This window comes from Cygnus atratus, chromosome 6 (genome assembly GCF_013377495.2).
Source record: "Cygnus atratus isolate AKBS03 ecotype Queensland, Australia chromosome 6, CAtr_DNAZoo_HiC_assembly, whole genome shotgun sequence".
In the NCBI taxonomy this organism is placed as follows: domain Eukaryota; kingdom Metazoa; phylum Chordata; class Aves; order Anseriformes; family Anatidae; genus Cygnus; species Cygnus atratus.
This window is the reverse complement of record NC_066367.1, coordinates 9,893,332-9,917,440: the sequence shown is the minus strand read 5'-3', so window position 1 is coordinate 9,917,440 and position 24,109 is coordinate 9,893,332. Positions and strand designations below refer to the sequence as shown.

Genomic DNA, 24,109 nt, shown 5'->3' with positions numbered 1-24,109 from the left:
ATCCAGCAAACCCATAAAAAACCAAACTAATAGCATGAATATTCAGTGACCTAGAATACTAATTATTGTCATGAATATTAATGTGATCGGACTTGCTTTTTCCTCTTCTCTTTCTCTCTGGCTCTTTTTTTTTTTTTTTCCACTCAGCCGGCTCTAAAGATGGGCCATAATGAGAGCATTTAAGAGAGAGAGCGCTCTCCGCCGTGACAGGGACCGGGGTAATAAGGAGAGCTTGATTAACGTGGTGCACTTGGGGGAGAGATGAGAAGATTCACGTGGGCCTGTTGTGGGGGAGGCAATGAGGCACCGGCGGCTGTGTTGCTGCTCCCTCAGATTAATGAGGCCTAAGAGTGCATTAGGAACAGTGACAAAGGTTTGATCTAATGGGCTCAGTCATTTTTCCTTTGAGTGACAGACGCACAGAAGTAATTGGCTGTGCAGAATGGCAGCTCATTGGCAGTACTTAAGGATACATTATCCCCGTTGTGTGGCCCGCAGAGGCTGTTTATCAAAACTGCTCACACTGCAGACATGCATTCACTTAGCTGCTGTTACAGTGGCAATAGCTATATGGAAAGGAAGAGTAATATCACATATCTATTGTCTCTTTTTCAAAAAGAAAGTTTCTTTGTTCCAATTTCTGAAGAGTCTGGAAGATACTTGAATGCTTATGGTCTTCCCCCCATCTCGACGAGGCCCTGGTTACAGCTCGTAGGATTTAGGATGGCATTGTAGGCTTGCGGAAAGCATCCAAAGTTAGTTTGGTTATACTCAGTTTTGATACAGATACTGTGTGCAGGTGAGATTGCCCATCCCCTTTAGTTATTATGAACTTCCACAGACAGCCAAAGGCATTAGAAGGCGTTTTATGTCAGTTGCCTGAGGCCCCTACACGTGCTTCACTATACATGCAAGCAGCATAATGTCTCAGAATTAGCTGGTTTCATGGTGTTATTGTTGCAAAGTTAAATTCACAATTGTTAACAGGATTCAGCAATATATTCAGCAATTCAAATACCAGCAATATAAAATAGATCATTTATCAATTTTAAATGGTCACCTCTGGGTCTTCAAGCTTTACCAAGCAAGAAACCTCTAGTAGGACCCTAGAAAGTGATGTATATCTTATTTATTACAGTTATGCCTGCCAGGAAAGGGAAACTTACCTACAAGCACACTTTGATCCCAGAAGAATAGCCAGGCATCTTGAGCAGAAGCATTTCATGAAGATCTTGGGTTTAACTTTCTTTTAGAAGAGATGTCTTCTCAGATGACTTAGTTTTCCTCTACTCTTGCTGTGTTGGCTTGGCACGCTCTGAGAATAATAGCTTTTCTCGTTATACTCCCAGCACCATTTCCTTCACCGCTAGGATGTTTCTTGGCATTGCCTTGTTTGTTCATTAGTATTGACCCTTCTCGGTTTGTACACTACTAATCAAGCCCAGTTCTCAGAGGCTGCCCTGCCAGGCTGTGAGATGGAAGGTCTTCCTCTATTAATAGCTGCTTATCTTTGGGAAATTTGTTCAGAATGTAAACACTTCTGAAAATCTTAAAAACAAGTAAAACCCACAAGCAAATCATTTGCTACAGTATTGAAAATTATTATCGGCATATTGAAGAAGAGTTTCAGTGTTGAAACCAAGGACTGTTTTGGACAGATGCTATAGTCTCACTCTTTCTCATTCCCTATACAAATAATCTCAAATTATTTTAGGTCCCTGATAAGCCCAAGGCCAAAATGATGTGCTGTTTGCACATGGCAGTCAGATCAAAATTAGATCAAATCCATAGCAATACTTCGGTAGGTTATCCCCATTAATAACCCCACTCGAGAACTAGATTAAGGAAGTTTGAACCTTGTAGCCCTGGTCCCTCTGCTGCTCTTCCTGAAAACATGACCAGAGCAACCTGGCTGCTTCCCTGCCCTTCAATGCTGGCTGACTTGACTTGATCGGACAAGGAGGTGCTGTTGGGATAGGAAAACAGTGGTTTAACCAGATTTCAGTGCTGGGCATGACATAACTCCAGAGTTGGCAAAGAAAGGAGGATACATATTTAAAAGCTGGGTGCTGGGATCTGAGATGGCAAACTGATGGGACCCAAAGGAGTCATTCCCAAATTTTCCTCAGCAAAAGCAGTGGTTGTTCCAACATTCCTACTTATTGGAAAGCGGAAAGCAGAAAGCAGTGAAGGCAAAGAGTGGCACTGCTTCTTCATAAGCTACTACTTATGAAAGTTTTGTCCACTGGAAAGATTTCTGTGTAGTTCTGGGAATTAGTTCATAAGCATAACGCAGAATTGAAGAAAGGGGTAGGGAATACTTTTAATATTTTTGCAGCTAGCAAAATGGCCTCTTTATTTTTTTTCTGCACCCGAATGCCTGAGGAAACTTCAGGGAGCACTATTGGATATGATTTTTTAGCAGGGAACTAGCAGCCAATCTAATCTACTTGCAGTGGCTTTTACTGAATTAGAGGACATTTCAAGAATATGCAGTATACTTGCAACATAAATTGACCCAACATGATTTGAAACAATTAACCCTCTGATATCAAGAGTCAGGATTTCCTGACCCACAACACTAATGTATTTTTCATTAGTTCTAACAGCTGGTGAGCAGAGCCCTCTGGCCTTCAGAGGTTTATTTCTTTTTTGGAAGAGAAACTCATAGTGAACATGAAGAGCAGAACACAAATAAAACATGGCCGTGGTGAAAGCGTAGCAATAGGCTGGTTCATCTGATTCAGTCTTTCTCTGCATCTGTGCAGCCATTCCCTGCAGGTCTCGTATGCTGTGGCTTCATGAAAAATATAGTTCTGCTTCACAACTCTAGCAGTGTATGCGCATCTCAAATTCAAAGGCATTAGAAGCATTTCTGAACAAAGCTCCTTGCAACTCAGTGATCTGTTTGGGAGTCGGTGGGAAATCACAAATATGTATGCAGCAATGAATGGAGATCACCTGCATGTATTTAAGACACTTTTATCTCACTTTTTACGGTACGGTTGTGAATTATATTCGTTCTGCATTTGTAATTAGTGGGCGGCATAGTTGGTGAAGGCTTAAAGTGATGTGTCCATTAAAATAACCTGTGCTGCCCAGTTATGATTCACTATATTATTTTTGTTAAGTTGAAATACAGCAAAAGAGGAATTGCTAAAATGCTGTCCACTGTGCTGTTCTATTACAAGAGCAACATGACAAGGGGGGAATGGTCTTAAACTAAAAGAGGATAGATTTAGATCAGACATTAGGAGGAAATGCTTTGCTGTAAGGGTGGTGAGGCCCTGTCCCAGGCTGCCCAGAGAACCTGTGGATGCCCCATCCCTGGAGGTGTTCAAGGCCAGGCTGGATGGGGCTTTGGACAACCTGATCTGGTGGGTGGTGTCCCTGCCTATGGCAGGGGGTTGGAACGAGATGGGCTTTAAGGGCCCTTCCAACCTGAGCTGTTCTGTGACAAAAACCCTGAATGTTTTTTCACAGAATCGTCTAGGTTGGAAGAGACCTCCAAGATCACCTTTTGTTGTTCTTGGGAAGGTTACTGAATGAATACACGTAAAATAGCGTTTATGATAAACCTTGTTTATTATATGTTTTCATTAAAGGTGCTGTATTTTACAAAATTTTGTCTTTGGGGTTTTACTTATTAATACGCACCTGACACCTGGTATGGTCCTGCATTTGTACAAATCTTAGTTATTTTCATGATGTTTCTAATTATTATCTGAATTTGCCCTTATGGTCCGTTGTTTTGTAGATATGAAACAGTAGTTCAACTGTGTGTGAATCACAGAATCAGGGAATGGTTTGGGTTGGCAGGGACGTCAAAGCCCACCCAGTGACACCCCTGCCATGGGCAGGGGCCCCTCAAGCAGAGCAGGCCCCATCCAGCCTGGCCTTGGGCACTGCCAGGGATGGGGCACCCACAGCTCCTCGGGACAGCCTGGGACGGCCTCACTGCCCTCACAGTGAAGAAATTCTTCCTTATGTCTAATCTAACTCTCCCCTCTTTCACTTTAACATTTTCCTTTGTCCTCTTACCACACTCCCTAATAAAGGGTCCCTCCCCAGCTCTCCTGCAGCCTCCTTTAGGCACAGGCAGGCTGCTACAAGGCCTCCCTGGAGCCTTCTCCTCCCCAGGCTGAACCCCCCATCTCCCTCAGCCTGGCTCTGTAGGAGAGGTGCTCCAGCCTCTGGCCATCCTCGTGGCCTCCTCTGGCCCCACTCCCACAGCACCACGTCCTGCTGGTGCTGGGGCCTGGAGCTGAGCGCGGTGCTGCAGATGGGGTCTCACAGGAGAAAAACCAAAGTCCCAGCACAGGAAAATGAGATAGGTTCTGCCCCCAGTGTGTTTCCATCAGCCTCTGAATTTGTACGTATGTGCACACGTACGCGTTTGCTTAATTCTTCTTATGCTGAGTCCATTGTCTTGACTTGCTGTTTGTGGCTATTTACACTGAGTAGATGGATTAAAAAATAATAAAATTTTGTATGAGCACACTGACTTTTCTCAAAGGCTCTTCTACTAAGCATTGAACAAAACTGAAAATTACCTTGAATCTTAATTTGGGTGGTTTTTGTAGAGCTTAATTGTTTGAACATTTTGTAAGTGCGATCATAACAGGGTATTTTATAATATCAGAAAAGATAGTTTTAATAAAGCTGTCTAGAGCTAGAAAAAGGAACTCTTCCTTTGATGCTCCTTTGGTAGATGAAAACATTTTTGTTCAATAGGAGACCAGCATCTTTTTTTTGCTCATTTGAGACAAGTTCTGGCAACATACTGATATTCATTCAAATATAAATGCCATATTCACTTTGAAATGCAAATTGTTTAAAGAAAAATAGCATATGGTAGAGGTAAGTACCTTTTCAAATCAGCTCCTACACTTTAGGGATGTGAGCACAGCTAAAATTATTCTTTGGAAAGAATCTGGAGCCTTTGACACGTTGAAGCTTGAACTAATCAAGGCTTCCCAGTAAGCATATACACATATCCATATCAAGGAAACAGTGCTGAGAATACATGGATTAGCATAGTAATTTAACTGCCCCCTGCTAATCAACTTAAGCAACCAGCTGATGCATATATGATGTATTTGAAGAGGCACTCTTTCAGAACTCCAGAGTGGGCCAGGTAGCTGACCATGGGTTTCATGGCAATGTTGAGATATGTATTTATATCCATCTGTGTACATATAGGTAGACGTAAATATATATGCATGTGTGTGTATACATGTACAGATGGGGAAGACAACAGATGCAGAATGCGTTGTCATCGCTGGTAAGAGCTTAACGTGAAGGCTGCATATACCTACAGGGCTTACCTTCCAGTGAGTATTGTTGCTCTCCTATTTTTAACTTGCCTGCTAAAAGGATGGGACAATTTCTGCTGTTGAAGCTTCATCTTGAAGCAAAACCAAGGGACAGTTGCTTTGTGGAGGTGAGGACTGGGGTTTTCCTGGTACAGAAGGAAAAAATACATAGGATTGTTTGTAAAAGCCTTATGCAGGAAGAGCACAAGAGCAGCAGTTAACTTCCAGTAACCCTTGTTTGGGTGTGACAGCGTGCATTACTGCATACTGCTGCAGTGGAATACATGTCTTGGGCATGCTGCAATTAGATTGAGAAATGAGAAGAAATAGCAATAGATTGGGAAATTACAATTTTTAAATAAGGTTGTAACTACGAGTTTGTGCTAGAGCTGAACCCCTTTTGGTGGAGCAGGGAATGGACCTGCTGTAGGTGTATTGTGTAAATCAGCCCTTCTGATGTCTGCCTATGGATCCTGACTTGCATAGTCTGACGCGTTGAGAAAAGATCTCGCAGTGTGTCAAAAAAGTGGAATTTAACCTTGAATAAAGGTATTGCAGGGGGCAGGCTGGTAACAGGGTTATCAGATGGTGGCAGCAGAAAGAGCTGAGTTGGGTTGTATCATGGATCACTAAGGTATAAACAATGGGACTTGGCAGCTATTTCTTGCTAACAGTCCATAGCTTTCACAAATAGTGAAAAAAGAATTCCCATTTGGTTTGTAGTTTCTCAGCAGATGAATGTCATAACCTGAGCTGCAGAGTTTCAGGAGATGGCATTAAGGCAAAAGTAAAGCGCTTGGTGCTGCCATGATGATGTGTAAGTCTTAATGTTATGCCAACTGTCCTTTTAAAGTTTTGGTTTTGCATCATGGTCAGAAAGCAACTGGACACTTTGATTAAAAACAAAAATTTGTGAACTGGACAAAAGCTGTCAACATACCAACATTGTTGGTCTCTGCAATTCAGCCACCCAGCACAGAATAACGGTGATGTGTCAGGCAGAGATGTCCAGTAATTGTTTTCCGTTTTCCCATGATACCTAGGAAATGCTCCATCTCAGCTTTCACATCCCAGTTTTCTCCCTCATGATCTTTGTTACAAAGATTCTCTTTCAGGAATTCATCAAATGTAGCTCCCTGTTTTACTAGGCGCAGAATGAAAGATAGCTACAGGCTAAAAGTGTGCTTTGCTCTTCTGTCTGGCAGGGTAGATGCCATTTGTCAGGCACTTGATAGGAGGAGGAGGCTTGTGTGTGTTTCTCAATAGGAAACCTAATTGTTTGTGAAAAATAAGTTGTTTCCAAAGCCATTTACCAGTAATACTCTGAAGGTGCCGCAGCAAAAATAAAGTAAAGAGGTTTGGATTAATCTGCCACATAATTGTCACCTGTAAATTCGATTTGGTAAACTCAGTCAGTTGAGTTAATTGCAAAGTGAAAGGCTAATAAACAAATTCAGAAACAAGACTAGAATAAAGTTGGTAACTTTTCTGTAAGCTCATTTAAAAATAATTAGAGGATCTGTAGGGATCTCTAGTTTTAAGTTTTCATCAGAGGACCGCAAGGCATCAAGAAAAGGAATAGAAGTCATTTTTCTGCTTAAATGTATCAAGGTGCAAATTGTTCAAAATATTTTGAATCAAATGGGAAAACAGAATAGCTTCTGAGCTTGAAAAGCTCAGTCTTGTTTTGCCTTGAGATGGAAGAAAAAGGAAAAGACAGTTTAGTCATTCACAGAGCCCTGCAAACGTTGGTTGACAGGAGCTATGGAGATCATCCCTGCCATCCTCCTGCCTGAAGCAGGGCTGTTACCAGTGGTGGGTGGGTTCAGCTGTGGTTTTGTGTAGCTGAGCTTTGGAAACCTGCAAGGACAGAGATCCTCCAGCTTCTTTCTGCAGCCTGCTCCGCTGCTGCATTTGCACTTCCAAGCTGTGGCATTGCTGCTGCCTTCTGTCATCTCCCACTGCCTAGCATTTGGCTCCCTCATCTTTGTAAGTTTCTTTTTGGTAGCAGTAGGTGACTATTAGATCAGCCATTCACCTCCTGCTCACCAGGCTAACCAGCCCAGCTCCTACAGCACTTGTAGGCCTTGCATTACTAGAACTGTGACCATCTTGGCAGTTCTTTGCTGGATCTGTTCTTGTTTCCTTGGCCTCTTGAACTGGGGGACCCATGACTGAGGACAGTGTTTGAGATGTCAGTCAGGGTGTGCCCAGCTCAAAATGCAAAATGTCAGCTAGCATTTCCATTTTCTATTGCAACTTTAAAATACTGAGCAGTAATTTGAACCTCTGCTTTGTGCTTCCCTTTCTGTAGGCCTGGTTTCTTTGGTAAACTTGTTTTGGACAACTTGTTTTTTGTTTCAGAAGGTCCTTAAACACCAGCCTAAGCGAATTGCTTTCAGTTGATGAGTTGAGTACAGTGTCCTGAAGGGGACCAGTTGGAAGCATGAATTTTTTCCACAGTTTGGCAGATGACATTCTGATCATGGAGTTCTTGTGAACAAAAGAGTTGCCTGGGGAAGGTGATTATAGAGGGAAATACGTGCCAGTGGTTAATGTGGCACTGCCCAACACGGTTCCAAAATCCACCTTAGACTTGGTGTAATTGAGCAAATTGTTTTAGTATCTCTGTATGTGTTTCACGTCTACAAAATAGAGATTGTTGAACAGAAGTTCCTGAGACTGAGAAGTACATTCAAGACTCATGCAGACAGGTACTGTAAGAGATGGATCTGTGTTAAGGGCTAGAGTTGAGATTTAGTCTTGGGAAAAGGAGGGAGAGAAAGGGACAATTATGCCAACTCTAATAAACACAAAGTAGTTCACTAAGCTCTGCTGTCTTCCCAAAGGCTGCTCTGGGAAAAGACATAATGATAGAACTGGGAGTCAGGAGATCTGGGTTTTATTTTCATGTCTGCCACAATCTTCCTTTGTGGCCCTGGGTCATTTAACCTCTGAAAAATGGGGGAAATGATAGCAGATAATTAACAACCTCACAGGAGCATTGAAAATTAATTCATTAATTTTTCTGAACTCATCAGCAGAAGGTGCAATGGAAATCCAAAGTGTTATAGTATCTTATAAAATTGTGTCCGTTTCTTTCTCTTTACATATATTTTTAAAGAGTATTCTTAAAACCATATAAGACCTGTGGGGTGTCTTCTGAGAGCAGTCTCTGAAATTCAGCAGTGCCTGATGCCCTTAGGAAGATCCTGCCATGAAGAATGAAACTAGCATTGTAAAATACTTGTATTTTTATAATATGCAAGTTCTGTGCCAAGAATGGAGTAAAAAGTGGTCAGAAACAAAAACTATAGCGCAGACTTTATTTTGCCAATGTCAAGTTTTGAGTAAGACTACCGGAAGTCTCAGTTTCTGGAAAAGTTTCATTCATTTTGACTTAAATTTGATACAGTAATATCGCATTTCATGTGTATTATGGGAAGAAAACTGTCCCTGTTGCACTCCTCCATGCTGCCCAGCATTTTATAGTCTTAGACCTTATGGATTGTGAAAATACTAAAATTGTGTCTAGTATTTACTCTTTAACACTGTTTTTCTTTGTATCTCACCTTTTGTGTATTAAGCTGTCAGAATTCTGAAGGGTGCATTTCTGTGGACCAAGACACGGGAATTATATTCACAGTCTATGGAAGGAGCCTCTGTGGTGTGCTTTTTGTGTCACGATACTGCTTTAAGATTAAAAAATCTGGAGAAGTTTTTTGCTTGGTCTTGTAACAGTAGTAGTTACTTGCTTGCCATCCCTGTATTGTGGCCATCCCTTTATTGGGGGACATAATTATTTGAAATGTTATTTAGAGTTAGATTGTTTGAAGCTCCTCAGGTTGAGTGGTTTTCTCGTTTTGGTTGCTAGTGTCAGCAGTGAATTTCAGGGAAGAATTTTCCATGCTCAGTCTGTCTTTTGCGTTATACCTGTAACAGTGGAGAACCTATACAAAATGTGTCTGCTGGCAGGGTTGTCAAAACTTGTGTTTTCCAGTAGATGAATGAACAGAATGAGCTGAAATCTGGAAAATTTAGGCTATTTTTTTGTCAGAAGTATCTGGTGAGCTTTTAGTGGGCTGCTGAAATCGGTGGTGCCCCAAGCTGGTCACTGGACTGTTGTCTTCAGAGTTTCAGGGAGAGCTGCGCTGGTTTGTGTGTTGGTTAAGTACTTTCTTTTTTCTGCTCTGTTAAGATGCACCCATCCATCTTCATGTAAATCAATTTTATCTTCTCTATTGACACGATTTGTTTTCCATTTATGTCTAGGGAACGTGACTACTAGCACATCTGTGTCTCAGATGGCCAGTGGGATCAGTCTAGTCTCCTTCAACAGTCGTCCGGATGGTATGCATCAGCGCTCTTACTCGGTCTCCAGTGCAGATCAGTGGAGTGAGGCAACAGTCATTGCAAACTCTGGCATTAGCAGTGGTAAGAAACCTGGAGCTTGTGGGGTTGTCTGCTTTGGGGTGAAGAGAATTTGGTGTTTTGCAGTTAAAAGAATAAAACCAAAAAAAACTGATGGTGTTCACACAGATGTTCTGTTGGAAGCCAGACTCCTAGCATCTGAGAGGAAAAGGAGAAATTACATGAAAGAACAGATCAATATTTTTTTCAGTGGGAATAACTAATGTAATTATAATAATGCTCAATTTTAATTTCAGGTACGTAATGTAGGTTGTTCGCTTTGTATTCTTATTTGCTTATTCTGTGTGGTAGGTATTAGCAGTAAATTATCCTGCACATCTTTTCAGTGGTGTGTTTTCATTGTGGTCTTGCTTTAAAGGATGCGAATGACTGGCATACTTTTTTTTTCCATGTAGTATTTTCTCTGCAGAGTGTTTAACAGCATTAAAAGGAGTAAACACTGTTCTGGGTGGCGTTTTGCAACAATGGCAGCAGTGAGATAGAAGGAGGTGTCCTTTTTAAAGGATATATAGGATAGTGAAAAAAAAAAAAAAACCACGTATATATATATACACATCTGGCCTCAGTGGAGGGCAGGGAAGGACAGAGGGGCAGTGCAGTGCAGTTCACGTGCTGCTGGCCTGCTCAACAGGGACACCCCTGGGGCAACCATGGCAGGTGGGCTGGGACTGGAGAACTGCTGTTGGGGTGTATTGAGGCACGTGGATCTGTGGGCATGGGGTTTGTGACGGGCAATCAAGGAAACCATGGAAAGCTCATGAAACAGAAGTTAACAGGTGGAAAGGAGATGTGTATGAAAGCACTGAGAAGAAATTGAGAGAGATTATGGATAACATGGGGGAAAAAAGTATGTAAGGAGGGAAGGAAAGTATGTAAGAAGGAGGGAAAAGCTCATGGTTTTGCCAAAAATACTGAGAATTACAGGAGTATGAGAACTATTTAATGTGTCGCATATGTATCTGTATGCTGCGTAAGGTTTGTGTCTGACTATAGCCCTCTCTGGGAGGGTTTAAGCAGCTTTGGAAAGCTTTTCAGTGCCACCTTCTGAGAACAGTGAGTTTAAAATCTTAGCCACCTCGGCTCTCAAGTTCATACTTGCTTAAGCACGGCTGTTTCTCGAGCTCTCAGCTTGTGGCCAGCATCTTCAGGAGCATGGTATTTGCATCAGAATGATACGGATTTTGATCAAGAGGTTTCTAAAACCATCACCCTGTTACTTCCGCCTATGTGACAGCAAGAGATACTTCTAAGCAGAATGATAAAATTCCTTGGTATGGTTCTCTCCTGTGTCCACCCAATTTACCTGTTTCTTTGGAAACTGGTTAGTCTCCTAGGGCAGTCAGTGTTCTCCTTCTCCAGCTTGTTTTTCTTCCAGCAAGGAGAGTATTTTCTCTTTCACCCTGTGCTAATGTACTCGGCCCTTTAGACTAACTTAGTTTCAGTTAAGGCTGTATACTCGACTCTCTTCTCCTGAGCTGCTTTGTTATTTTAACCTACCTCAATTCTACCTTCCTTTTTAAAGGTTATACCAGAACTTCAGCTTTTTTGTGCCCTTCTTTTATACTATAGCTCTTCAAAGAAAAGTTGCAGAACATTGTATGTTTTCACTGGAATGAAGGCAAGTGAAAGACAAGATTTAGTGTCTGGTCTTCTACACCTGCCATGCCTCCAGACAGGTGAGCAGGTACTGGCCCCTAGCCAGCTGTGGAAACTGAGGCTGCAGTGGGACTTCTTCAAATACAGAATTCAGTGACTTCCTAGAAGTGCCATGTAATTAATATGTTGAAAAGTAGAAGAACAGCATAAATACCAGCTTCTTCCCTTTCCATTTACTTTGTAATGCTGTTTTTGCTTTGGAAAGATTTGCTGGACTTGTCTTTTGCTCCTGGTGCCATACTACAGCTAGCTGTAAATTACTGCTGAAGTGAACCTATTCTCCTATACAATCTCTGTACTCCGAATAGATGCAGTACCTTTTTCTGACTTGACGTTCATATGTGATTACTTCTGGATCAAAAGAGATGACAGCAGGAATTATCTATGAAATATTTATTCAAAAAATGAAGATGACTAGTGGGTAGTTATGAATTAGCCTGACTTAATTTCTTGCAGAGGTTCTACTTTTTAGAAATAAGGAAAAGTTGCTTTATTTTCATATGTGGGGGAAATTGTGCTAATAGTGATTTTTAGGCAACTAAATACCAGCATAAACAGAAGTATTGTAATAAAACTGCTGCAAAACATCAAGAATAATTCATTTCTATGAGTGTATCATCTTTCAGTAAGCTCTTAGATGTGTCCTTTATGCTGGCAAGTTGACGCATGAAAAACCCTTTTTAATTTCAGGGTTTTTCTCCATTAAAAGATTTTGAATTTTAGTCATAAAAAGATAATACTGTGAAAGCAGCAGGTATGGAGAGAAGCTAAGCATCTTTTGGAATTCAAATGCCAGTGTACTGGAGGATATGTCTGCTTATTGTCACATGGTTTTATTGTAGACAAAATAACATATTGGGATTCAATTTTTCTCTGCACCTTTTTTTTCACATTAAATTAATACTTTGTGTGGCTCTGGAGAACTTTTCAAAGTGTTCCGAACCAGACCTTTGGTTTCCTGGGGCTTCTGTCTTTCAAGCAGCTGTGAACATCTCCTAATTAGATAAATTACTTTGTAGTGGGCAGAGCCACAAAACAGGAGGTGCTGGATAAATTAAAGGGGAAAAATAGAAAAATCCATTCTCTGAAATGGAATGCCCCACTGCTTTATGACTATTACTGTTGTAAGGTTTTACATTTAAGTACCTGAGGTTTAAAATTAAATGTCTAATATAATTTGGCACTGGTAACATGAAGCCTGTGACTGCCCTCAGAGAAAATCTAGACAGCTTAGTTCACTGTTTCAAATTGCAGTCTGCTTGATAGTGAGCGCACCGTGCAATTGGGTCACTATTTAGCTAAATACCACATGCTGTTCAGCATAATTTTAAATTCAGTAACATATTTGTCTTAAAACTTAGAAATTTAAAAAGACTGTTCCAGTAGTACATGAAAAATTAATGCTTTTTACATTTTTTTCTTACTCTTGTAAGTACTTGACAGAAGTAATTTTAGCAGCAAGAGAGAATAAAAACTGGGGGCAGTAAATCCCTGTCCAGGAACCTCTTGTGTGGATTCTTTATGGACCCAGAATTGATCTACATGTCAGATCCTGATGTAGTTTAAACTGTTTATCACCCTAATGGTGGTAGAGAGACCATGAACATCAACTTATAATCCTCCATGAAAGAAATTGGTGTTTGCAGTCAATGAAGGAGCAGCTTAGCTTCATTGATAGATTTAGAACAATTACTGCAGCTGCAACTATTGGCTGATAGGTTTTCCTGGATCGGATTGGAAGCCTGCGATTTTTTTTATTTTTATTTTTTTTGATAAATCTTGATGGATAATTTTTTCACCAGGAATTCTCTATTGTTGCTCTCTGCTGGGGAATAACAGGGTCGTCTGGTCTCAAGAGAGCCATTTGTAATCTGCTCAGGTGTCAAAGTTTGGTTCAAGACAAGGTATTTCTGTGTTACAGATGTGCCTTTGTGGCACACCTCTTAGGTCTCCTGATTGGTATAGGAAAGAAATGTACATCTGCATGATTCCTCTTCTGCACATTCAGCTCTTACTTTATTCCTTGCATTCCGTTTGTTTCACAAGCTTTCTTAGCTAGAAAAAGCAGGGCTATTCTGAGGAATCTCAGAAATGCTGGCCAGGAATACTGCTGTGAAGCATCTGAAACTTGAGCAGAAAACAGCTTTCCGATGGAAAATAAACCTAATGATTAATATTAACTAATGATGTTGCTGCCATTAATGAAAGATGGTGCTGTCTGTCCTTCAGTCTTTACAATTTGCACATCTTTTTAAAGAACTTGAGAGACAGATCCTCAAACTTAACAAGTGTGGTTTGTTTTTTTTTTTTGTTGGTTTGTTTTTTTAATGGAAGAAACCACAGCCAGCTGTATTAGATAGCAAAAAAATTAAGTTCACAAGACTTAACTCACAGAAAACTGAGGATGAAGAATTAGCATATTCATTCTCTTTTTAAATGTTAAGGTTTTTAGTTTGGCTTCTGAGACTGTGCCCTGAGAAATATCAGAGTCAAGAATTTCCTTTTTTAGAGATACAATCTTAAGTGTTTTGCATGGGATGGGGATTTCTTTACTCTGGACTTCCAAACTCTCTTTTGAATTCCAGCATGATATAAAATTCTGCAGATATAAAATAAATCAAATATGTGTTTAAATATCATCCACTTAGGTTTTATCACTATACGATTGCTTCTACAGGCCATTTGATCTCTGCTGTAATTTATATAAATTGTAATACCTGGTGTCTTTTCAGTTTCTAACAGTTTGATGTTAGGGTTTATTAATGTGAAATTGAGTTCTCACTGTGCCATGGGGTATGAGAGGTCATTGGAGTGTTTATATTAATGCAGACCTTACAACTTGCCTTACTTTTCTGATCATAAGCACTTGGAATGATTAAATGGGGGAGTCTTGTGCTGTGCATTGTCGTAACACTTCCATTTCAAAACTGAACCAGAAAGCATGTTTTAGAGTTGTTTGAATTCAATAGGCAAGTTCTTGACTAGGATAAATTACATAATTTCAAATACATTTATAGAATTTCAGAATTGTGTTAAGTGGATATAAATGGCTGAGGCTGGAAAAGCTTTTTCATCCTTCTTAAGAGGAAATAACTGAAAAGCAAATACAAAGAAAATTTCTCGTTTTTCTAGCTGCTCTAGAGCTGCTCTGGTGTTTCCTGCAGTTTGTTAATATGTAACACTGTAAAATTGACCACATATAAGGAGGTATGTGTGCAAGGAGTTTACATTGCCTTCAGGAAGAGGAAGGAAAAAGGAACATTCATATACTTTTTACGCCCTTTTGTGATCAACAAACAAATCACTTCAGGGTAAACCCTGCTAACAACCACATAAACCTGTTGCCTTTACTTTCTAAACAGTCTAACGTGCCTCGAGGAAACCTGGATTTTAAAGGACTGCTTTTTTAGCAATTTCAGAAAATCGGCCCTTTCAGCCTGAAGTTTCATACTCAGAAAGTTCCAGGATCACACTCCAGGTGACGTCCTTGACAAGCTCTTACCTGAAGCACCTCAGTCAAGCAGAGGGATTGCAAAATCAGTGCCTGTGCCTTTACTCAGTCTCGAGAGGGAGTAGGAAACTGTTTTCTTACAGTTCCTGTGGCACCTTCTCCCCTATTAGCTGTGGCTAATAACGTATGGCAAGAATTATCCTGCAGGACTTCGAGTTTCAGATTGATTTTAGTTTATACACAGGGAGATGCAGTTTTGTGACCTGTGGTTCCCGAAAATAACGTAAAGCATGCTGGGAAGAGTAATTGCAGAGCGTGGGCATGACAAATAAGTTCCTTACAATAAGAAGTTGATCTCAAACTTCACCTTTGGTTTCAAAGCCTATTACAAGTTGCTGCACCTCACTTTTGAGAAAGAGGACAGAAATCTCCCTATCGTATTTTCCTGGTCAAAGAAATTTGCCGAGTTCCCCAAGTGGCCTGCCACCACCGCCTCGTTTAGCCTGGCCTTCACTTGCACAGAACTGGTTTGTTTCTAAGCATCACATACCTCTTTCTAGGATCCTCACCATGAAGTGGGTGAGGTAGGGGTCTTGGTGTTCTTCCACGAGGAAGGTACTGCAGCTAGATGTTCTGTGGTGGTCTTGTAGGTGTGTTGTTTGTTGTGTTTCCATTGCAGCATAATGAACAAGAGTCTGATGATATCAAAAGCCTATCTGATATTTAAATGAGACCCTAGAAGACATGTTGTTTCATGCTAGTTTCTATAACTCTTTAGAGGAGAAGGCAGCCATATCACTTCAGTGCTTGGCTAGAAACGGGAGGTCAGCAAGGAAGTTTAAGTATTGTCTAATAGATCGAGAATTGGTTGAGAAGGTGGCATGTTGCCTGTGCCCAACCCGAGCTGGAAGGTAAATGGGGAGAGGAATTGTGAAGCTTCTGAAATGTGGGCAGATGTCCCTTTTCTCTTTGCAGTGAGCTTTCTTCTCCAAAGAATGAGGACAAGTTGTCTGAGAAAGGCTTCAGAGCATTAAACCAAATGATGTACCTTGTATTTTCTGTGTACTTATTTGTTGCCCAACTGATGTGCATCAGGAAAACCTGTGCTGTCGTACAGATGAAGAACACTGTGAGGCTGTACCACAGGCAACAGAGGCAAAACCTCTGCAATCCACTCCTCTGGTGCAACGGGGGTTCAAACACTTCTGGCTTGCTTTCTTCTCTCAGCATGCCTTTTTAACCAGGTTATCCAGGCTGGGGCTGCAGTTCAGTGGACCTCAAACTGCCGATGAACCGTTGCCATTGGGTCCCCACTGGACTCCGCATCCAGCACAGAATGTATTACTACAAGATGAGCTAAAAGGATGAAATACATGAGAGCAATTCCTCAGTTGCTGTATCCGTGATGAAGGGGGAGAGATGGTGCTGATACTTTGAGTCATCAGCAGTGAGCTGTTGCTTGCGAAAGGCTTAAACTGAGCTGCACTGAGGTTTTAGTTGAAGGATTTGGGGAACGTGGGCATTTCTGCACAACTTTGGGTTTGAACTAAATATTTCTGTACTTACTTAGCGGTGCTAGTTAAATACTGAGTTATGTTATATGGATTTTCACAGTTCTGCAGCTCTCCAGAAAACCATCTGCTTTTCCTGTTTAAGATCATCTTCTTTCCAAGCTCCCCCCACCCCCGACTAAAACATAAAGAATTGTTGCATGTTTCAATTACATCCTGTGCTTGGTTCCACAATGGCAAGAAATGTGAGTTTTCATCTTCAGATAATTTGACATTGGCAACCTCATGCTCATCTTAATCTTGTTGACAGCCTGAAGTGCCAAATGTCTGTCAATAAATTGTTTATGTGACTAAATTAACTTTGTGAGTGGAACTATAAAGCTTTGCTTTTCCTGACATTTACTTATGGATGCTTAAATGCATATTTTGCATTTAGTTTAGCTTAGAATTTAAACAGAAGTAGGAATGTGTATGGCATGTTCCATCTAATTGGAGGGGAAAAAATCTGATTGCTGATGTTGATTAATCTGATGTGATTGTCCAGCTTTGTTCAATGAATCTGTGCCTTTTCTGCCTGTAGCTAGGTTTGGTTGTTGCACCTTCTCCTTTTGTCCCCAGTCACTCCCCACGCAAGAGGGGAAAAAACAAACAAACCTCAAACCAAAGCAGTTCTTTTTGTTATGGAGCATAAACTTTAGCCTGACAGGGTTGGGAGAACAGCGAATGTGCTCTTGATCAGGCTTTAAGCTCCAGCCTTGGAGAATGCTGCACGTTTCTGACCTTTCAGGTGCGGGGTTAGTGTGGTGCAGTACCACTCATGGGATTTAACCATCACCAAAAGCCAGCACTTAAAAAGTAAGGAAAGGGGATACCTGGTACTGATATCACTGGAAACATGTGGCACTTCTACCTTGAGGTTGTGTTTAAATGTATATCTTCACAGCTGCCTCCTTGTCTAACAGCATCTACAAACTGGCTGTCTGTAGCGCAGATGCTTGATGTTTGTCAGATACAGCACATAAAAGTCTGTAAAATATACTTAGTTCTCTGTTTCTCTGTATTAGTGTCTGTCAGACGGGAGGGTTAATACTGCAGATGACTGTGCCCCTGTACAAAATGAGTTCTTCATCAGGAAAGCAGTCCTGTAATCTCATTTGTATAAAGAGGGAGTTTAATCTTTCAGATATATTTTTTGTTGTTGTTGTTTCTTGTTTAAGATTGCTTTAATCTTAAATGTTTGTAGTTTTGGAATGAGTTTTGCTGTGATCTTTCTTGGCAGGTGAGTCACCAGATGGTGTGAGATACACTATCAGCTGTGATTGTTTTTCCCAGTATCTCAGAAATAAATGTGACCTGTGGTCTTAGAGCACTGTAATAGTGACAGAGGCATCAACACATTGACTACATCCAGCAGCAGCAGGAGGACAGATCTTTTGGCACAAGCTATTAAAAGTTGAAGAGCTGCATTTGATTTACGGATGCCTATATGCATTCGGGAGTGATGTATCTTGATAAATTATAATTGCAAGGAAATAAGTGCACGAGCATGATTCACACGATATCCTACAGGAGCTTTTGAACTTACAAAACTTTTTTTTTTGTGGAAAATAATGTAAAATCAGAGAGAGATGTTCTCGGGTCAACCTATGGAAAAGACGTAACACTTCCCATATTCTAGGACCTTGTAATTAAGACTTAAGAGGGGAAATGAGTAAAATACCCAGATTAGAACACTTTTATTTTTCTTAACCATTTAGTTTTATCTAAATTTTATTCATCTAAATTTATATAATAACAGTAATAGAAAATTTAAATTTAGGTAAAGTTCAGTAATGTGTTAAACAGAAAGTTGATAAGGTAAAAGGTTACATATAGCTACAATTGAAGTAATTCCCAATTTCAGATTTTTTTATGTCCATACTTTTGAAGTTCAAACAGCTGCTTGTAGTAATTAGACTTCTTGTTTAATATATGTCCAGAAGCACAGTGCTTTGTTTTGCCAGTATCTGGATGAAGTGTGTGCAAGAAACTCAGAAGATGCTTTTATTTCTTCTCAGGCTTAATGAAGTTTCTGTTCCAATTAACATGAGTGCTTGCCTCATCAAGCATGTCTGTTTGCAGTCTCGATTTCTTTCCAGTCCAGATCACAGAGCACTGGGTAAGGGGATGTTGTGTATACTTTACCTATGGAATCCAACACTTCAAAGCTTCTTCACAGTATGGACGGATCAAGGAGTGAAAGAAGCCTCTGTTAAATCTGATACACATCCCCTTCACAACCTGCTGATTGTTGGGGGACAGCTGAAGCACAGAGGCTCGGACTTCCTGCAGGTGGAAGAGCATCTCCTTTCAAGTCTGCGGGCTGTTCATTTGTTACAGTTGATATAATCCCTTAATTCAGTGATGGTGTGTGCCACCCACAGTCCACATTGATGATGAGTATCCAGTTTACAGGTCTGTAAGTTGAGGCTGTTTGTGAGTGACTTTTCTGAGGCATGGATTTTGTGAGACCAAAAGAAGGGCCCTGACTTCAGTTATCCTAAACTCTCAAAAGAGCTGGGAAAAGCTGGAAGCAGTGCTTGATAAAATTAAAAAAAAAAAAAAAAAAAAAAAAGGTTTGTCAATAACATTTGTATCCTCTGACACACAAAAAGGAACAAGAACATAGCTTTATGTGAAGAGCAAGATGTGTTTTCCTTTTCAGCTACAGCCTGTTGTAAAAGTATGTTTGTTTTTGCCTTTAAGAGCATCGTTGGTGTTGCTGTCATTATTTCTTGTCCTTTCTGATGCTTGTGGCATGCATTACCAGGAGAGCCGTAGCTTTTTCCTACCTAGCATGATGTATTTAGCTGCCTATTTAGAATACGGCAGTTGTTCAGCTTAAGTTGGAAAATGTTAATAGTAAAAGTCTCTTGGCTTTTCCAAAACGCTGATATTCGGGCTTGTCACAGAAGTCCTGTGGACTGACAGTTGAGAGTTTCCTGATCTCTTCTCAATCACCAGTGACTGGTTTTGATGCTTGAAGTTATCCACAGGTTATGCAGACTGAAGTTTAAAGTATAAGGCTAGAGCTGGAATACATGGCTCTTTTTCTGGCTCTGAGCATTTCTTTGAAGAGAGTCAGTTTTTTCCTTTATTTCAACATATGCAAAGTAAGGCACACAAGGTAAATATTTTAGTAGGAATTGTTTCAGTAAGGCATACATTCATTATTTTCCAAGTGCCTTGAGACCTCAAGGCTATGTTTCAAAGCAAAATGTTGATGCATGAAGTTTTTTGCAATCAGAAGACAATGCTGATTGTTAGATCAGGGCGGAGCTCTGACCCCGTCTTTGTAGTTGAGGTGAATTTATTATTCACATCATTTTGACTGAGGATATAAATTAGTATTTTTTCACACAGTCTAATATGTACTTAATCATTATCTAGCTTGTTCATCCAGGATGTATTTTTTTAGTGGTACTCCAAGTGTTTATTTTCCTGCAAATCACAGTTAATTGGGATGGTCTTGATGGGGTCGCTAGGTACAACAAACAGCACTTGGTAATTGTTGCTGAGTATCTACCTGGCTTCGGAGGTTTCAAGGCCATCAAAACCAAGTGGCAGAGAGACTAGCCAACATGTGTCCTGGGATCAAACCAGGAGATTCTGCCCTAAAACCAATTCACAGCCATATGTCTGCCTTCAAAAGGACCATCTATCCGTCATTGTCATTGGGGTGGCTAGGAGCTAGTTACCTGAATGAGCTAATCCCCGGGGCAGTTGTCTTTTGTAACATTCCTCACCTCTCCGTTTTGTATGAAGGTGACGGGTGGGAGAAGCGATCCCTATAGCATCATCCACGCTGCTGTAGCAGTTCAGGGTGACACCATGTAAGAATCATATCCATCTTCTCCACAGATCTGAGCCTGCCCAGCAAAAGCATGATGCTAGAGAATCAGACATCCCTTATACATCTAGACTGGAAATCCATTCAGTGAGAGCCAGGACATTGGTTTGCCTTGGGATGTGGTGGCATCCATGTAAGACTTTTTCTATTTTGTTGTCCTTACATATCCAAACAGCTCGTCACGTTTGGTCTTTCCACAGGGCATATTCAGCAAACATATAGCACTGCTTTTGCTCGTCACTGCATTGGCAACGTAGTGGGTTCACTTAGGGAAAGATGCTTCCTCTCCTTGTATCAGGTCATAAATTTCTCCTGGACACAAGGAGCTCACTTCATGAGATGGCTTTGAAAGGAAGTTAACTGGATGTGGTTTCCCCTTTTCTTGCTAGCAGCGCGTGGATTTCTAGGGAGCAAACGTGCTTTGCTAGCGCAGTAGTACATTGCTTCTTAGGAGGGAAAATGTAGTGAGCAATGTTCTTTTTTCCTTTTTTTTTTAAGCACTGTGTTGCGTTCTTTGCTTTCATGCGTCCTTTATGATGGCCAGACATTGCACATTAGTAGGAAATGAACTAGAGGTAACTTTGTCTTTCCTTCAGATAAGAAAGATTCTAACAAGTGTCTTACTATCCTTGAAATTATTGAAGCCAGTCCTTCCGATGTATGTGCCATAGTGTGATGAGACTAACTTTCTCTCTCAAGTCTGTGGATTATGTCCCTTGCTTGTCACAAAGTGGCTTATTAGGCTGCCAAGTGGAAATGATCCTTTCATGCCAAACATGCCTTCAGGTCTGCTTTGCGTGAGGCATGCTAAGATGTATCAAAAGCCAGAACCTCCAAAAGTAGGGAAATCTTTTTTGTCAAGAAGGAACCTTTGTTTTTCTTATTTAATTGAAATTGCCATTAAAGGAGAGGAGATGGTAACTTGGGCATTCAGTGGGGTTTTCTGTACATGACAGGATAGCTTTGTGATTTACAGGCTCTAGACATAAGGCTGGAAAAATGGTAGACGCCGTGGAAAGAGAATACTCCTGAGGCTCTTTCATCTCCATCCCACAGTTCTGCTCAGAGCTTCCTTTTAATTTCTTTCAGTGCAGCAGGTTAATTTAAGCCCTCAATAGCTTGAATGTCCAAGCTAAATCCAGCTAATCAATGACCGGATATGCCCGATTTCTGCCGAAGGTGTGAGCTGGGTATACTTGAAAAATATTTGCATTTTTTCCCGTATGCTAAAATCTTATGTCACCCCTTCTCCCCCACTCACAAATGTTTATCGTCTGCAGGCTTCTGCCGAGCTGCACTTTTGACAGGTTTTTAATGTCAGCCCTGTACATCCGTGCCTGGCTCCAGCCTTATGCAGTCATTGTGCAATTGCAGCATCCCTTTAACTTCAGTTTGAGGCAGAGTAGGAATATAAAGAACTTGATAGAACATTTATGGTAATAGCTGTAAAGAGAAGCTGTAGAGCATTGGATTTCACAGCCAGAAAAATCTCAGCTCAGGGAAATAGGTCTGAAATACAACTACAGATGGTTTTAGTCTATTGCTTCTCCGTTTAAATAAAAGGATTGCTTTTCTCGCCTCTATTTAAAACACATGTGTAGAAGATGAAAGTGTCCAGCTATTTTTTTATTATTCAGTCCTCCAGCTACCGACATCTTTGGCTTATTTCATTTCAACACTAATAGCATAGTAAAAGTTCTGAAACATGCTCGTTGGATTCAGCCTTCCTTGGGTCGTGGCAAAGATTCCTGCTGCAGCCAGAGCTGTTGCTGTTGTTTTCGTCATCAGTGCTTTCTTTCTCTGTTGAACCTGGCGATGTTAATTGTGTTGCTGCTTCTGCTCTTTAATTGATCCCATTCACCGTTCCTGCTTTTGTGTAACATCTGACTTCTTGTCACTTCGGAAAATCAAAAACCCAAATTAATCAATCTCCAGCCTCTTGGGAATAAGGCCGCATTAGGGAGCTGGGCTTGACAAAAAGTCTAATTTCACTTTGAAAGCCTGTTGGAAAATTTTAACAAGAAGATGCAAGAAAAATGTAAACCAGATCAAGCTTGACTTTGGTCTGTGGAGAATAGTATCACCTGTTGAGTTTGTTTCAAGTTTTTGTAAATAGGTGATTTGACAAAAATATAAAATAAATCAAAAGACACAAAGATAGAAAAGGTCAGAATATCCTTGTTTCCACTTTAAATCGTTACACAAGAGAGAAAAGGTTGTGTGTGTGTGAGAGAGAATAGGAGCCGTGGGCCAAAGATGAAGCTTCATTCTCACACTTTTGTATCTCAGCTCAGCCTTTGTGCTGTGCTATTCCTGTACAATTTATGTTGCCCGTTTTCCTCAAACTTAGGTCCCCCCCCGTCTTTTTGCCCTGGCTTGGGGCACTTCCTCCTGCTTTTTGTTCCTAATTTCTCCCCCTTGTCAAATCCAGCAGGGCTCTTGCAACGTCCTTAGCACAAATGGAGTTGTCTTTGGGATGTTTGTGGAGTGTGTTCCCCAGAGGAGAGCTTATAAGGGAATAAGAAGTGGGATTTTTGCGGAATGTTAACTTTTACAAACATTGTATAGTACTGAGAGAGGCTATCAAATGTGTTTCAGATGGCAAATAAAGTGCAGTACAACAGCACAGCCCTTGAGACTCTGCCGAGGATAGCTTGATTTCTTTTTTCATTTAATGTTCCATCTCATAATTCTGGATTGTAGTTTTAGACAACGTATTTCTTCCCTTCTGCCTCTCATTTCTTCTACCAGTATTTGTCGTAATTGAATGGAATTTCTTTTATGACTATAATTAAAAAATGCATCTAGGAGAGAGGCAAGCAAGGAACTTGGTTTGCATAATAACGGCTGCATTGGCGTTTTTTGGTTTTGTAATTTCTACCAAATGAGTGATGGACTTGAACAAGGAGACCCTTATACTACGTGTCATGCACTTACAAAGAAAAATCACCACTCGAATAACAGAGTGATCTTTTTTGATATCCCATCTCTTGGTAACTTGGGAATAGCAAGCTTCACTTGTTGCTCCAGAGCATGGAGTGAGATACTGAATTTTTTTAAACGGCCTCGAATAGCTTGCGTAGATGTAGACTTACTCTCAGTATATGGTACATTGACTATTCTACCACTTTTTCTGGAATGAGCACCTATATCTTGTCATAGCATTTTGCTTAGCCCATCTCCCACTTCTTGGTATAAGTCTGTTGGTGTTTCATGAACGTAAAGCTAGAAACTCACGTTTTGTCATTGGCATGGGACATCACCAAACGTGCATGTGAAAGCCATGGTGCCCTCCTGAAGGCATCACGAGTGTGTGGAGGTGAACCACGATGGCCCGTGCTACACCAGCTCTTAGAGGTGAGCCTTGTTGAACTGCTCCAGCCCTGGTGCTCGGCACTGGGGAGGGATGGGAGAGGCCCCGTCCTTCTCAGCCAGCTTCTGCACGTGCACCCAGCTGCAGGTGATGGCTGCAGTGCGACAATGCTCCATTCTGCAGGACACGACACTTCAGTGGTGTTGCTGCACGTCATTTACAAACCTGGCACGGCAGTTCGGGAGCAGAGGGTGTGCTGGTCGGCATAACTGGCTCCCAGCTACGTGGCAAGGAGAGAATTTTGTCCTTAATGCTGTATAATACAGACATACACCCTGCAGATGATGACCATCATCGAGTAAAGCTGCCCGTACAGTCCATCAAAAACTGCAAAGCTAATGATGGGCTGGGCAGATAATCGTGGGAGAGTTAATTGTAAGGTTCGATATGCCATCTTGTCAGCAGAGATAAGTTGTCACGTTTTCCACTTGAGCTGAAACTAAATGATTGTAAAATAAGTTATGAGTGTCCTTGGGCCTGTCT

At 41.0% G+C, this 24,109-nt stretch overlaps 1 protein-coding gene across 3 annotated transcripts in view; it reads left to right on the top strand.

The window, feature by feature from the left end:
• Positions 1–24,109, top strand: part of AGAP1 (ArfGAP with GTPase domain, ankyrin repeat and PH domain 1) — a 372,179-nt gene that overhangs the window by 243,675 nt on the left and 104,395 nt on the right. For 2 of the 3 annotated variants that reach the window (XM_035566371.2, XM_035566379.2), the window contains one exon: positions 9,588–9,749. The exons of the other annotated variant lie outside the window; for it this stretch is intronic. In XM_035566371.2, coding sequence (XP_035422264.1) covers positions 9,588–9,749 — 162 coding nt within the window. The remainder of the gene's footprint in view (positions 1–9,587; positions 9,750–24,109) is intronic. 3 annotated transcript variants of the gene reach the window in all.